Here is a 16,304-nt window from a genome sequence, read left to right on the forward strand (position 1 = left end):
CCCAGGGAAAGTAAAGGAGGATTGACCTTTGGCCCGTTCAAACCATCCACTGTCTCTGTTGAACTTAGTTGAAGTCATATGTCAAATTTGTATGATTAATTGAAGAAACAATCATAACGAGGCCAAAAGAACTATACAAGCTCAAAGCATCTTAGTAATACAATGAGCATATCTAGAGGTTTCAAGAAAGCATGTGCTTGCAGCGAGCACAAGTGCTAGTTCACTAAGAAATGTAAACGCAATAGTTGTCTGTGGCACAACTACATAAGTAGCCAAAGGCAGACAAATAGATACCACAATCTCTGAAAGTGTAGAAAAAAATGCTTTATAAGTGATCAATTCCTTCTAGAGCTTCCTCTTCCACTGGCACAAAATGCAACTCTACAGTAACCGCAGTATTGTGTGTCTATCATCAACTAATACTGAAATATATAAAAAATATGATGCAGTAACATCAAGAAGACTCTTGGATACTTTAATTTAACTTTTACTCCAATTCCATGAAGACTGATCTATGACGTGCACAAGGGATTTGTATCTGCAGGAAACATATCAAACATTGATAACTACATGGCATACACCACAGGGAATATGTATTCTCAAATAAAGCGAGTTCTAGTAAGAATAGAAAATGAAATTGGAAAAGTTTTTCAAAGGACCTTAAAATGTCTCAGGAGAGAGATACAGCTAAATGCAGGAAATTCTACACTTGATACCATAAAGAATCTAGGATATTCATTCGTGTATGGTGCAAAAAGGGGGGGAAAGACTGGGCAAGATTACATCACAAGAGATCGAAAGAACTGTCTGATCCTATCACTTTCCTTCAATCATTTAAAAGAATTCAAAACCTATTCAAGCACATCTGCTTCCAGAATCATTACATTATTGTTGCAGCTTTTTTATAAGTTTAATAAAAAAAAAAATAAGAGTTTTACTGCGAATCATCAAACATCAAGACATCAGGTAAAGCTACATTTTCTGAGAGAAGACAAGAAGGTCTTTCCAACTTGGTGCCTTTGTGCCAAATAAAAATATCCTGCAAGCCTGAGGGGGGAAGAAAATGGGCTCAATTTGTTGGCATTTTGTTATTACAAGCTAGGCTACCCAACCACTGAGGAGGGTGCATCATGATAAAACCACACAAAGAAGTTTTCACAAAATGCCTTGATAAAGTAAAAGTTTGACCATCAATAGGTGGGTCATTTGATTATGTATTTGAACTTTAATGCACTTGTTGTAAATTAAAGTGTTAAATGTACAAATCTAATACACAATTATTGAGGCTTCTTTGAGGAAAACAAGACTACAGCATTCATAGGAACTGCAAAAGTCAAGTTAGCTTTATTAGCACAGTAACATATTGGAATATAAATAGTCCCTGAATAATATATACTGGGCCGGCTTCACAAAGCAATGAAAACTTTTCAGCTGTCCATAAATATTTCAAAAGATACTAGTACCATATTTTCTCAGACTGCAGTATTATCATAAAAATGATGAGTTGATTCAACTCCCAAAAAACATTAGAAATTTGAAGTTCAAAGAAGGGACATTTGTGACTACTGCTGGATAACTAGCCATTCTTCAACTAAAACTTCACCAGGAAAGCAGTAAATTAAATTCAAGAAAGAAAACAGAACAAAAAAATGAAATAAATTCATGAGGAATAGCAAAGGTTTATTGATAATTTGCACCAAAGGCATGTGGAAACAAGAAATGAACTGTGATGACTATTACATGACCTACATCAGAATTGCATTTTTACTTATCAAATCATTTACTCTATATAGGTAGGCAAATTAAACTTTTCACATATTTATTTACAGCTTAGTCCATTTTAAATATTATTACCAAACTGACAGTGCAATTCACTAGCAATACAATGACTTCTAATGACATCTCAAGGGTACAGAACACACAGAAATATTAAAGAATATATATGTATATATGTGCATATATACGTATTAATTTAGGATCAGGAAAATGTGCTATCTAAAAGATACTATGTTACAAAGAGTTGGGAGAGCGAGGAGTAAGGGAAGAATAAGGTGCAAGGTTATGAGTGCATCAATACAAGCATTAGGCAAACTACCACACAGCATAGCTCAAGCTACCACTAGCCTACACTATATATATATGCAAAATAAATAACCAAAAAAGCAAAAAGCATACACTAAAAAAAATAATTAATAAATTTTAAAAAACCAAACACATGTGAAACACCAGCAAACCCACTACTAATATAATGCATGGAGAATGTTTCAATGAAAGAATACAATTTATGATAGGTGCTACGTTGAACAATCATGTTCTTTTTTTCCTAAACCCACAAACTGAATAACAAAGTAAAAAACAAACAAAAAATTATCCACGGCATTACAGATCTAGACATCAGAAACATTTATCAACAGAAAGGTAAGAAACAGTAGCAAATTCGCAATCGCAAAGGGTAACAACTTTCCTAATTCTCCTCAAAAATATTTTCAAGGTAGTCTCCTCTTACGATATAATCCCATTCCTGTAAGTTGGTGTTTTTTGGTGGTTGTGTTTTTCATTTACATATTAAAGTGCATTTTTTTTTTTTATTAGAAAAAAGAAAGAATGAACTGCAAAAATGGTTACAACTGGAGTGGAAAAAGGAACAAGAATGTTTGAAAGACAGATGTTGGGTTTAAAAAATATATATATATTTCGTTAATTAAGTTTTATAAGAACTGTTGACAGCCACATAGTTGCTCCGAGGTAAGAACAAAGGAAATACCATATAATTAATTTGATAAAACCCAATACAGTTCAGAGAAAATCATTCTCCAAAACAACACTTTATACTTACTTCTTTGAAAAGAACAAATTGTTTACATCTCAGGAAATTTATCTATTTTACAAGTCCAAACAATTTTTTTTTTAACAGAACATAAATGTGGTTTTCATACAACAAAAAGGGACATGTGGGCAAGTGAAAAGAGGTGAGTAAACAAAAGTATTGCAAGTATCACAGCAGCCAATAAGGAGGCAGAGGGAGGGAAGTAAAGTAAAGAAAGGGGACATGTATATGCAACAAGTAGATACTTCTTCAGGTGATTGGGCTACACGGGAGGACAAAGGTCAACTAGCGATTACTACCTGCTGGGGCGGGCGAGGTGGCCGGCGAAATGCCTTCTGTGCTCTCCGCCAGATCCGAACCCTCGGGCCCTTCCCTGAGGCCGGTGCTGCGGCTACGTTCTGGATGTAGGTATGACGATGCAGTGGTCAGTGGTCAGGCAAAAAGTGTTAAGGCAAAAGCAAGCAGCCATGAATGAATACAATACAAAGAACAGACAAAAACTATGTCATAGAATCATCTTCAGAATTATTGTACACACAACAGGAAAAGCAGTATCTACAATGAAAAAGAAACTCTTAAACACATTCTCAAATCTACATGGGGGAGAACCTATATGTGTGTGTCTGAGCGTGGGCGTATGTGTATATACAATAATACTAAGAAAGAAATCTAATCCCAAAATCAATGTGCTTCTGCTTCCATTTTTCCATGGAAACAAATTTAGCAGTTTGCTACAATACCTGAGAGTCTGTTTAGGCCATAATAAAGAAATTCACAGAGTGTGAAGACAAAAGGAAAACAAGACTTTTGTGAGTTTGAGTTGACTTGTTTTACATGCCAACGTAACAGTTCGGCATCGAGTGACAATCAGTAGTCCCGGTGGTCAAGAACTTGACATTGCTCAAGAGAAAGGGAGCATAATTTACACAGGATTTCATAATCTATGTTCTGGAGACAACAGGAAAACCTAATGGTGTATTACTGGATTACAGTGAATACTATATTTTGAAACAGATTTGCACATAGAAGAAGCTCAGAGTGATGAACTGAGTAAAGTAAAGCAACCAGCATCCTGTTGGAATTACAACAAAAATTGAACAAGTGAAAATGAGAAATGAGAATGATAATGAGGACAATCAAAATGGAAAACCAACTCTCTTGAGAAAACAGCTGTATATATCTATATACTGTGCATACATAGTATAGTAACATACAACACAGGAATCCAAGCATATATCTTTAGATTTGCCTTCTGGAAAGGAGCTGTGTGCAATGTAAACATTAACAGCCAATAGACAAGTCCTGTTCTAAAAAAGCAAAGGATAACCTACAAACAACTGCATACCGGGTGCTTCCATACAAAATGATCAGATCTTTGGTCAAAAGCTAGATTCTTCAATTCTGACATTTAAATTGTCCTAGGACTGGGGACTTTAGTATTTCCAGGTGTTCATCCACAAACTTCCTTTGTATTTATTGCCACATACGGCCGTTCAATGTCTAACTAGTCCAACACAAAAGTCAAGTCAATCTAACCACAGTTCCCAGTAGCCAATCATATTCATCCCCCTACACGACCCATTACATTGCAAAAACTTTGGGTAAAGGGAGGGAGAGAGAAGAGGAAGAGGACCTGTGACTGAACCAGGGAAAGAGACCTACGAATGTTGTAGAGAAAGCCATGACACACAATGTGCACTAAGTGCAGCAGGGGGGAAAATGTGGGTGAGAGATCCGCATTCATTGAGAAAAGAATGGAATGAGGAGCAAACATTATGAATTTGTCCTACATGACGTAATTCATGCAGAGTGATGGTGTGACAATTTGAGGAATTGTGATTGCTGCACTCCAAAAGAAAAAAAAAAGGCCAAACAGCAGCAGAAGAGGGTGGTTCAGGACTTGTCAAAGCAACTGAGATTTGCTATAGGGTTTAAAAATCACTACCAGAGACTCTTGTCAAAATCTTTCTGAACAGAAACAAAAAAGTCCACTGTAAACTGTTTAAGGCACACACCAACTGACCTAGGTGAGGAAAGTAAGTTCCCAAAACAAAACAGAAAAAAAATCAAATGTTAATACATTACAAAATGATTATTTACTTCTGCCACTAAAATAATGAAAATGATGTAAAAAATAATCTGACAACAGAAAATAAATAAATAAATAAGCAGGCACAAAGCCAGTGTATATGACGGTTGTATGATTTATCTGTGAGTAGAGGCATGATGCGCATAGACCAAGACCTGAGGAGTCTAAAGTTTACAGCAAAAATTAAATGGTTACAGAAGCACAACGCTTGTGCAGAAGGAAGCAGGCAATATATAGAGATCCTTGCATTGTCTAACAGAATAATTAGCAGCGCAAAAAAATTATGGACGAGGCAGGGGAAAGGGGAGGAAAATGGAATTGCGTGTAGCTACTACTGATGCTTGCGACTGACTGAGATGAAATGAAAAAGGGGGTGGGGAACGAATATATTGAAGCAATTTGATGAAAAAGGATGGAAAGCCTGATATAATGTACTCTCATGAAATTGAACGGTCAACTGACAAATCCATATACTCACCACAAGGGCTGTGATTGCTGGATGTTTCGGAACTGGGGTCAGACAAGGACTCGTCCCCGCTGCTAAGTTCATCAGTTGTATCAGATTCTGAGCTGCTGCGGATGTTGCCCCTCACCCGGTAAGACTTGAAACTTTCTGTGCATATGTCAGGTCCTCCAATGTGGATGGACGAAGAAGGAGCTGGTTCAGTGGCGTTGGCAGAAGAAGACCCCCCTGTAGGGATTCTCTTTGTCGGGGAGGGTTGCACCACGGGATCAGTGGGCTCTGCGGGCTGCCCGGCTGTACTGGACGACCTCTTGCGGCTAGTGGGACTGGCTGGTCCCCTGCCCGAGTGAGGGCTCAGCGGGGCATCCTCAGCCATCAACGCAGCTGCAGACGACTCGTTCACCTTCACCTGAAGCTGCTGCTGTTCTTTCTGTTGCTGCTGCTGCTGTTGCTGGTGATGCTGCCTGGTCTTTGCACCCCGCCCTGATCCTTTCTTGGCTGTAGACGTGTTTGAGGCAGAGGATGCGCTCGAGGAAGCCGATGAGGTAGAGGAGAGGTTTGGTACTGGTGTGCTGCGTCCCTTCTTGCTGTTGAAGAGCACGGCTGTACGTCGGTTCACGCCAGCTGGTGATGGTGTATGGGCACTGCCCTTGGTGGGAGTACTATCCTTATCCTTGGTTTCTGTTCGTGTATGTAGAGGGGAGCCAGTGTTGGACTTGTTTGTCTCTTTGTCAGTCTTCTCCCCTGGACAGTAAAAAAGTGATAAAATCATTACTCAAAAACATGGAAAAATGATATAGTAGATTGCCATACACATTACAACGAATTTTACCATGAAAAGCAGAATAGAACTATAAATTGGTTGATTCTGAAATCATATTGGGTATCTATGTATATAAAAGTGGACTTGGGAGGCTTTGTGCACAAACTCCTCCCTTATTACCTAACCCGCACCTTTGAAACTTTGCAGGCGTCCACAGCATCCATGGGGCTAGGACCTAACTTTAAAAAATCCACACAAACTGCTTTCCCCGATTTTCCCAAAATGCCTTGTTTTGTCCACACAGAATCTTGGGAAAGTCTGTCTTCTAAGACGCCATTGTAAACAAGTGATGTTTCCGTTCACTATCCGTGCGCACTGTTTCCACACTTTTGAAATTCTGGAGTGTACAACCACGAAAGTGGAATAGAGAATCAATCTATACATCTATTATATATTTGGCAACTTGGAAACACATGAATCACTTTCCTCTCAAGATCTATTGCTCCATTCCAGTAGAGTGAAAATGTAATAGGCAAATGACTTTCAGTTGATGTTAATGCACCGATCATTCCTTTCATCGAAAGGAGGCCCAGCTAGTTGTTAATAATTTAACATTGAAGTGTCAAAAACATAGAAAAACATAAACAATCAGACGTTCTAACAGTCTTCTCATTCAAGGAATTTATACATCAAGAGAATGAGGAACCAGTTTCTAATTGCTTTCAATTACTCTAATACTCTTTGATTGTTTCTGGAGAAAGACAAAAAGAACCCCTATGGCCCCAATAGTGTACCGACATGGCTCTTTGTAATCAAAATTCCAAACTACAATTTCATCATCATCACACTGTGATTATTACCTGGTTTCCCTGGAGTCTCGGCCACCTCACGGTGCACAGAAGATGCACCTCCTCTGCCTCTGCCCCCACGTCCCCGGCCCCTCCCTCGTCCACCACGGGCAGAAACTGGCCTTGACTGGGTGGTTGGAACAAGTGGAGACCTTGAAGGTGAGCGTGTGTAACGTCCTCTGGGTGTTTTCGTGGTTGTAGGGGTGGCATTGACTGGGATGCTGCTCTCTGTTTCCACTGTCAGAAGAGCTGGTGAAAAACAACGGATCATTTGTCAAAAATTATTCAGAGATGGGACGGAATAAGTCTGCAGAGTTCTGACATCACAGTGATTGTCGTCCATCTTTGCAAGGATGGCACAACAACCACTGTATTTTGCTAGTAACAGATTAGGGTCAATAGCCTCATAAAAAAGAAATACACTAGAACATCCATATTACACCTGCAGCACTGCTGATATTATATGATGAAATATTAGTGGCATCTTGCCCAGATGTACAAGAACCCAACTCAACATCAAGCTTAGAAACCATGATCACAGTAGTCAGGAAAAGGGAAAAAAATGTGAAAGAGTGAAAAACAGAACTGGTTTAAACCCTATCCTGCCAGTCCCGTTTATTTTTACCCTTATAAGCAAGCTCAAGCACCCTTTCTTTCCTGCTAGTAGAGTTTATTTTCACCCCATTAAGCATGTCCAAGCATCCTTTCTCTCCTGCTGGTGTGTGGTCTGTGCATAGCGATCACTTACCTCTCCATACCTGCACAAGTGAAGTGGAGCAGGCATGTGCGCTTACAGAGTTAAGAAAACATGGCATCGAATGTAATTTCAGTTAAAATAATTTCAAGTGACCTCTTTTCTTTAGACACCGCAAGCTCGAAAGGACCCAGGAAACAACACATTCATCTTTCAACACAATATCGTTTCAATGTATTTCAGACAAGCTTGTTTACAAAAAATATGTAGGTACAAACCTTGGTCCTTGGTCTCCTCCTTCACACTGGTAGAGTTGTCCTCCTCTTTCACCGTGTCTTCTTGTTCCTCTTTCTGATCCACAGCTGCCTCTTTCACCTTGTTCACTGGCTTCCTGCCTTTTTTCTTCTGGTCCAGTGCAAGCTTTCGTCGCACTACAGCTATTTCAGATCTGAGTTTCTTGAGAATTTTTTTCTTTTTACCTGTTTTAGCAGAAAGAAAAGTCTAGCGTGAAAAAACTTTTCTTTTTTTTTTTAATGGACACGTTCGGTGCCTTTGACAACAAATAAGCCATCTATACAACATAAGCCTTGTACTGATGAGAAAAAAAAACAAGACAACAAACATAATGAAGGGGCCAGGCAAGAAAAAAGAGCTATCTGCTTTCCCGTCCACCCGCACACACCAATTGAGCATGTTACGCCTAACATAAATTTCTATTATAGTTATAAACAATCATAAAATAAATTGTCCACTTACATGCACATAAGATACTTGGACACACAAAAGAGAATGTTGAGCATACACTAAAGTACCCTCCCTTCACAGATATCGTAATGGCGTACACAATCACAAATTTTTACCTTAAAAAAAATTGTTGGTAGTTGTACACATTCTTACCTCCTTTTAGAGTTTTGCTGCAGTCTTCTAACTTTGACAATAAAGCCTGTAGCTGGTCTTCATATGGAGCATCTGGTTTCACATCAGCAATAATTGAGTCCACTTCAAAAGAATAGAAAACAGACAGATTTGGTTTGCCACATGGGTCTAGGGATTAGTCATTTGAACATACAACAGTAGTCTCTTCCCCTTCCTGGTTCAAACAAACTTTCTCTAAAGATAAAATAATTTTTTCAATTTTTAATGTGACCCTTTAATCTACAGCCATAATTTTGATCCTCAATAAATGATTATAACTAAAGAGATCGATACACTACGGGGTTGGGTTTTTTTCTTCAGACATCACTCAATTTCGTGTACACAAAAATTTAAGCTTAGTTAATTTAGTGAGAACTTACAGTACTTGCAACACAATTAGGTCAAATATGTGTTGAAGATAAGTTTTAGATTTTGTAAGAGTTTTACAGCACTTGCAAAAAAGTTAAGTCATATAAGTGCCGAAGATCTGAGAGTACTTTCCTTGTCCAATTCAGCCCTTTGTCCTGCTTACAAAAGGCCAATATTGTATCTACTAGACCATTCAACCTCAACAAAACAAAGATGTTGTTGTTAGTGATCCAGTAGCATCTGAGCGTTAACTCTTCTACATGATGCCATTCTGTAATAGTTGCATGTCTGTTCTAATTGTTGTCTTGAGGAGTAGAGGCATTTACATGTGTGGGGTAGCTTGGGGAGAAAATATCTCCTCAAATCGGTTACAGAAGAACAGATGACGTTCCACTGTCTCCGAGGGGTAGAAACATAGACTGCTTTACTCCAATTCGGTTGAGATGTTGATTGAGGGGTACATGTTGTGTTCCAAGTTGGAAGATTATGGATTGACCTCCCCTCCTCAGCTCATTGATTGGATCTTTGACCAGCGGTTTATTCATTTCAAAACAAAGATCAAGAAGAACAATATACCACTCACGTTCTTCTGATGGTGCCGTGGACTCATTGGTCACACTGGATGGGTCAGAATGCAGGCCACATTTGTACTCGTACCCAACTTGCTCTGCCACACTTTTGGCATCTCGTATAATCTCTATGCCCTGAGAAAAAACAAAACATAAACTATCAGAAAAACCATTATCAACTTGATAAACAAATACCATAGACTGATCCCTGTGCGCAAAAGAAGGTAGAAAAGCAACAGAGGTAAAAGATGTCCCGTGACAACCCTCTAAAGATATATGTAATATCAATACAGAGGTAAAAGATGTCCCGTGACAACCCTCTAAAGATATATGTAATATCAATACAGAGGTAAAAGATGTCCAGTGACAACCCTCTAAAGATACATGTAATATCAATACAGAGGTAAAAGATGTCCAGTGACAACCCTCTAAAGATATATGTAATATCAATACAGAGGTAAAAGATGTCCAGTGACAACCCTCTAAAGATATATGTAATATCAATACAGAGGTAAAAGATGTCCAGTGACAACCCTCTAAAGATATATGTAATATCAATACAGAGGTAAAAGATGTCCCGTGACAACCCTCTAAAGATATATGTAATATCAATACAGAGGTAAAAGATGTCCAGTGACAACCCTCTAAAGGTACATGTAATATCAATCTTGTTGTGGCATGAAGGTACCCTCATGAGTCAAAATCCAGTTAATATCTCTTGACAAAGGAACACAGCCCAGAAATCTAATCAAATACAAAAATACATATACACATGTCTAAATTGGATTAGTTCCCTTTACTACAATTACCTATTCTTTACTTGGATCTGTTCATCCAAACAGGTATCATGTGTCACGACATGCTGAGATCGGGCACTTGTCAATTTTTGTGCATATATATGGAGTTATTGGTATCATCATAAAACTTGCTCACTTGCCTTGCTTTTTTTCAAGAGGTGAGGGGTCGCCATATGTCAGAGGTAAGAATAGCAAGAAAATGGCTGCCAAAGCTTGAGTGTCTTTGGAACAGCAAATTTACAATTTTCGTGCCTTTGAGCCTTGTTTTTTAAAGTAAAATCCACACAGAAAATATGTGCTTAAATGGCAGTTAAAGGCGTTGAGCTTAACTCTCGACATTTCTTGGATTTTGGCCAGTTTTTTTAGGTAAAGAGGGAGGACGTAGAACTAAAAATCCTATAAATTCCTGTGAAGGTCAACACAGTAAGTGTTGTATATCAACGGAAAGGTTATTAAAGAAACTTTGATTTGATACAATAATTATGTGTGTATGATATTTCATTTGCATATGTGACCTACATACTTGGTATCTAAAATAGAAAAAAAAAAGACTTTTTTCATCATCTTTACATAGGCAAAGAATGGAAGAAAAAAATTGTTTTTAACTAAATTGATTCTATTTCTAGTTTACATCAAGGAATATTCAATTCTACAAAATACACAAAAAATTGGAGTTATTTCAGGCCAATTAGAGGAGATGACAGCCACTTAGTACCATGACCTAGTTGTTAAAATTTGAAATGCAAATTAATAGTTTGATTGCATAAAAAATTATTATTAATTTGTTAAGGCTCCTATCACTGCAATACTTACCTAATCGTAATGCATACTGGGTAGGTATTGATTTTAGACACAAATCAGAGATTTCACTCAACTAATTTGCATAATTGACCTAATTTTGAGTTTTCTATAAATATAAATATAGAATATTTCACTAATATTGCTGGAGGAGCCTTCATTTGGCTCTCAGACATCGCAATTTGAGCTGCATATATTTATCTGTCTTCTGGGTCCATAAACAATGCCTATATAGGTGAATTCTTTGTTCTTGCTTTGATCTTTGTATAAAAGAAAGTAATTCAAGATGGTGGACAGATGAGAATGATTTAGGTAAAAGGCAACACTCATTTATGTATGAAAAAAAACCAATTCTTTTCCAAATTTTTTGGGTGGTATTTCACCAGAATCAAGTCTACACTCTATGTAGAAGCACCAAAATGGATAAATTAGACAAAAATATGGGATTTATAGCCATCCAAAATCATCATACATTTTTGTTCGATTTTAAAAGGAAAGAACTTAGTTAAAAAAGAAAAATTCAATAAAAATTGCCCAACAGGCAGGAAAATGCCAGTTTCTTTGATTTCATTATTTTGACAAGTGCCTGATTTCACAACGATGCCACACATATAGACTCGTGTGAAACAGTGACATCCAAGAACTAATCAAGTACAACACAAGCAGTGATAAATAGAACAACCAATTGAAAACCAACAAATAAAACAATGCAATGACTTAACAGCAGAAAATGGTAGAGCAAAAGAGAGCAATCATCTGAAAATTTCTCAACCAAAAACAGTAAAAAGAGGCACTCTTGTAACAATTACTAGAGGAGGAAGACATTCATCTTTATACGATTAAAAAAACCCAACAACAATAGGAACAAATTTGCCTACCTGATGACACCACATTGTTCAAAAGTAGCGCAGTGCTGTTGAATTTAAGTAAAGGGAGGCACATTCACAAAATAGCAGCCATTTAGTGCAGGGAAAGCGCAAGGTGCACAAAAAGAAACAGTAACGGGAAAGACAAAAAGTAGATGAGCTGAACTTACACCCCACCCGTATGTCCACTGACCTCTTCCTTCAAAAGCATTGCCTCCCTGTAGAAGACAGTATCCTTGGCATTGTAAGCACAACAGTTGTGGATGATCAGCTTGAAGTCAGACTCGAACGCCTCCATTGACTTGTACCTGTGAGTGTCCACCTTGTTCCTCATCACGGAGAAGCACATTGGGTGCTTGATCACATCTCGGTAGTCGGGCGCCTGTTATACACACAGAAATGATGGGATGGTGTTGTTATACCAGTTGTATTTTACAAACAATTCCCAGGACAAAATCACGATCATCCGATACATGTCTCAGTCATTTCTGGGGCAAAGTGAGATATGGCCCTATCTAGATAATTTGATTTGTTCCCCAGATTTCTATAAAAAATGTTCAAAACTTTGAATCTTAATAAAACAAAACAAAAATGTTTTTTAAAAACTATGTGTCGTGACTGTTAAATTTTGTAAGTGCAACATTTTTTGGTTATTTTTCTCAAAATATCTACAAAAATTATTTGGGCAATTATTGAATGAGAGGGACGACACAATAACTGTAACCTTGAGGGAGAACACATAAAAACAACAGCATTGGAGGAAGCCAATTCAATATGCTCTCTGCCTTTGATCTAAGACAAGACTAACATGAGTAAAAAGGAGAAAAGGTCCATGACACGGAATTCAGGAGAGATCTGTTTGTGGCCTCTGCTTCTTAACATTTATGGATGATGACGGTTGATGGTGGTGCTTCGTATTAGCGAACAAATTCACTGCGTACATTTCCTACTTTCTATGTTGAGTAGTACTTTCTGTTGGGTTGGCATAATAAGGCCATACATATTCAACTAAGAAGCAATATAGGACAAAAAGAATACAAAAGAAGTGAAAGGAGCAGATAACACCACACTATCTATCGACTTTTAACTCCTACTTATTAAAATAAAAACTCAACTTTCAAAACAAAATAGAATAAAACCTATGGTAATGGTGGAGTTTCATGGTAATGACAAGTAAATATAGCAAAAGAGTAAGCAACAGTATTCCTTGACCAGAGATCATTCAGACATAAACAGAAAATAAAAACTGACCTCTTCTTCGGAGACTGGGTCTGCAAAAATATCTTCTGTGTCTTTTTCTTGCAGCTGATTCAAGGTGTTACGCAGGAGCATGAGGAATGGTTGTAGCTTGTACTCTAAGGATTGCTGATAAACACGGACCTGTTGAAATAAGTTGAGATGAGCCGAGTGAAGTTGGACCTTATGAGGAGGCCCGACCAGATTAAATGTACCTTTCAACCGCCACATTGTCAGCTTTGTTACAAATCTATCAAAACAAAGAATAACTCTTTACGCAAAACCAGCATCTGTAGAATTAATGAGAAGTCTGTGCAACATTATCACTCAGTTCATAGAAATTCTTTAACTGTAACCAAACAGAAGGAGAGAGAGTACGAAAGAGATTTACACAAAGGAAACTTGCTACGAAAAACAAATGCTTACCAATTCACGCTTCAACTTTTCCCTTTTCCTGATAAGCTCCACCAAAAGCCGAGCTTTCTCCAAATCTTGACGTAGACGTTGCCAATACTTTAACTTTTCTCTCATCTCAATATTATGTTTATCATTTCTGGACTGAAAGAAAAAAATTATCATTCAAATCAACTTAAGCCATTAACATGATAAGAAAGTCAACAAAAGGCATTTAGTAGAAAACTTCAGATCAAAAGTACTGGTCATTAAACTAGTATGGACCAATTTACAATTCTGTTATTTTTCTGTTCTAACTTTAGGCTTATCTTCAAAATCAAAAAGTCTTTTCTTTTGGCTTATCTTCAAAATCAAAAAGTCTTTTCTTTAAGACATGAAAGCATAGCAAACCAAAATCAATAATCAATGCTGTCCGAATCTGATCATATATTTTTTTTTAAAGGTATTATGGCTCAAAACTCATAACATCATGATTTAAAACAGGAAGACTAAACTGCCTGCAATATCCCCACATCACACCTCTCATCTCAAACACACAATCAGAGCTCTCTAAAAACAACGCTGGCAATTTCCAACACTCCAGAGGAAGAAAAACAATGTGTAATACTCACATGCTCTCTATTCCTACTCATGTGGTTGGATTGCAACCTCCGCAAAAGAGGTACTCCAAACCGTGACTGTCTTTTCAAAGTCCAGTAACTCATCAATGCTCTCATAAAGTCATCTTTTTTCGGAACAGCAATGAGAGACGCAATGTTGGTCACTCTGGTTAAAGGAAGACAAATAATGTAACCGTGAATGCCAGAAATGAGTACAAGCTTATGGAATCGTGCACCTACAATTCAAGTGAAAGCAGTGCAAACTTAATAAAAAAATCAAACAGCATCAGTACAAAGAAAGAGAAAAAAGCAAGAAAAACTGACGGATTAAAAAAAAAAAAAAAGCAGTAGAGTTCTATAAAAATGTGACATCTGACAGAAACAATGTATATGGACAGTAAGTAATAAAGAAACTTCCAGCTTTAAAATAGTCCTTCAATTCTGATTTTACAGGGAACATGAATAAAGACAAAGTTTTTCCAAAAGCTGGAATGAAGTGAGGTCCAAAAAAAAGGACAGAAAAGATACTTTTCAATCTTTCTTTAATGCTTTAAACAAAGCAAAGAGGCAGAAGTCAAAGAGAGCATGATGATAGGTCACAAATACTAAAAAAGTAAAATGTACAGGAAGTACTTACTTTTGTTCTGGGATGATAGGAATTGACACATTTGGTATGGCGTTGCGCTTTTGGGCAAGTATCTTTCTGGCTTTCCTCATCTTGATTCTGGCAAGCTCTCTGGCATCTTCTTTTGACCCAGATTTCTTTTCATCATCGGGGAACATGGAATTGTCAACACAGGGCTGAGCGTGAACGTCACAGAAAGCAGTTTTCCTTACACCGACGGCAATACCATTAGGACCTGGCTCTTTGACTGCCTCAATCTTCATGAAAAGTCCAGCCTGCTGAGCGCAGGTGACGTGGAACGCTGTGTAGCAGTTTGTTTTGTGACACTGAATGCATGCACCTGCACCACGCTGCTTACAAATGTAACAAGTTAATTTTCTGCGCGCAGGAGGAATTCGCTGTAGACAGTCAATAGGTTCCAGGAACACTGTATTAGCAAAACCTACCTCCGGAATCCACAGAGCACACACTACATGGGCCCAGCGGCCATCATCAGTTTGTTTGAAAGCCCCACCTTTATTTGGGCAGAGGCAACAGTCCACAGCCCGTGAGGGCGACTGTAGACAACGACGACACAGCCACTGTCCCTCCGGGATGTATGGCACCCCGTAACACTCCTGGTGAACGGCAAGATTACACATGTCACAGAACAGAATCATGTTGCTGTTCTGGCACTCGCCATCCATGCAAATGCTGCAGACTGCATCATCGTCAAGAGATGGACCTTGCTCTTTGCCCGAGTGCTGGCCTTGGAAGAAGGCCTCCTTCTCAAAACGATCCATGATAATTTCAAATGTGTCTTGAGCAACACCAGCGACACCATCACTAGTACGCTTCTCATTTACAAGCTCCAGCCATGAATGATCCTGAGCACAACAAAAAAAAAAGAAACATGTAAAATCATTACCATTACAACAATGCCGACGAGGAATATTATGATGTATTCATTGATGCTCCCATTCTCCCTGAAAATTACGTCAGTAAACACAGACTAAAAATGGCGCATTTCAGTATAGGAAGTATCCTTTATTCCATGTTGATTCATAAATAAATGATAATCCCAGAAGGGACGATCACAGTCTTCTTAATTAAACAATTCTAAAAAACAATTAATTTTACTGATTTGAACAGAAAAGGTGAATGAAACAAATATCTAAACATAGAATTCAGTAATATTTTGGTCTGAATTGTCGACCACATAAAACATACCCAGTAAGTTATCAAAAATGTTTTCCAATGGGGTTGTTGTTTTTTTAGAATCCAAAAATATTTTTGGTCTATTTTTTATCAAATAGTAAAACAGAACAATAATCAGAACACTTCCTTTCAGAATATCAATATTAAAATAAAAGATCAGGTTTCCTAGTTGTCATACACGTGATTTCGGCATCTCTGTGTTGTAGCTGCCACTGAAACCAATTGCTGAGGTGAA

The 16,304-nt window shown here is 37.9% G+C and overlaps 1 protein-coding gene across 2 annotated transcripts in view; it reads right to left on the bottom strand.

The window, feature by feature from the left end:
* Positions 1–16,304, bottom strand: part of LOC101860799 (bromodomain-containing protein 1) — a 48,612-nt gene that overhangs the window by 13,467 nt on the left and 18,841 nt on the right. The window contains exons 3-13 of one of the 2 annotated variants that reach the window (XM_005095033.3): positions 14,885–15,738; positions 14,260–14,413; positions 13,661–13,792; positions 13,250–13,378; positions 12,192–12,380; positions 9,552–9,672; positions 8,582–8,683; positions 7,963–8,163; positions 7,003–7,239; positions 5,395–6,123; positions 3,127–3,225 (exon numbers count right to left, since the gene is read on the bottom strand). In XM_005095033.3, the coding sequence (XP_005095090.1) occupies positions 3,127–3,225; positions 5,395–6,123; positions 7,003–7,239; positions 7,963–8,163; positions 8,582–8,683; positions 9,552–9,672; positions 12,192–12,380; positions 13,250–13,378; positions 13,661–13,792; positions 14,260–14,413; positions 14,885–15,738 (2,947 nt within the window). The remainder of the gene's footprint in view (positions 1–3,126; positions 3,226–5,394; positions 6,124–7,002; positions 7,240–7,962; positions 8,164–8,581; positions 8,684–9,551; positions 9,673–12,191; positions 12,381–13,249; positions 13,379–13,660; positions 13,793–14,259; positions 14,414–14,884; positions 15,739–16,304) is intronic. The other variant, XM_013080650.2, reaches the window with a different exon arrangement.

Source organism: Aplysia californica, unplaced genomic scaffold (assembly GCF_000002075.1).
Source record: "Aplysia californica isolate F4 #8 unplaced genomic scaffold, AplCal3.0 scaffold00094, whole genome shotgun sequence".
Taxonomy (NCBI): Eukaryota; Metazoa; Mollusca; class Gastropoda; order Aplysiida; family Aplysiidae; genus Aplysia; species Aplysia californica.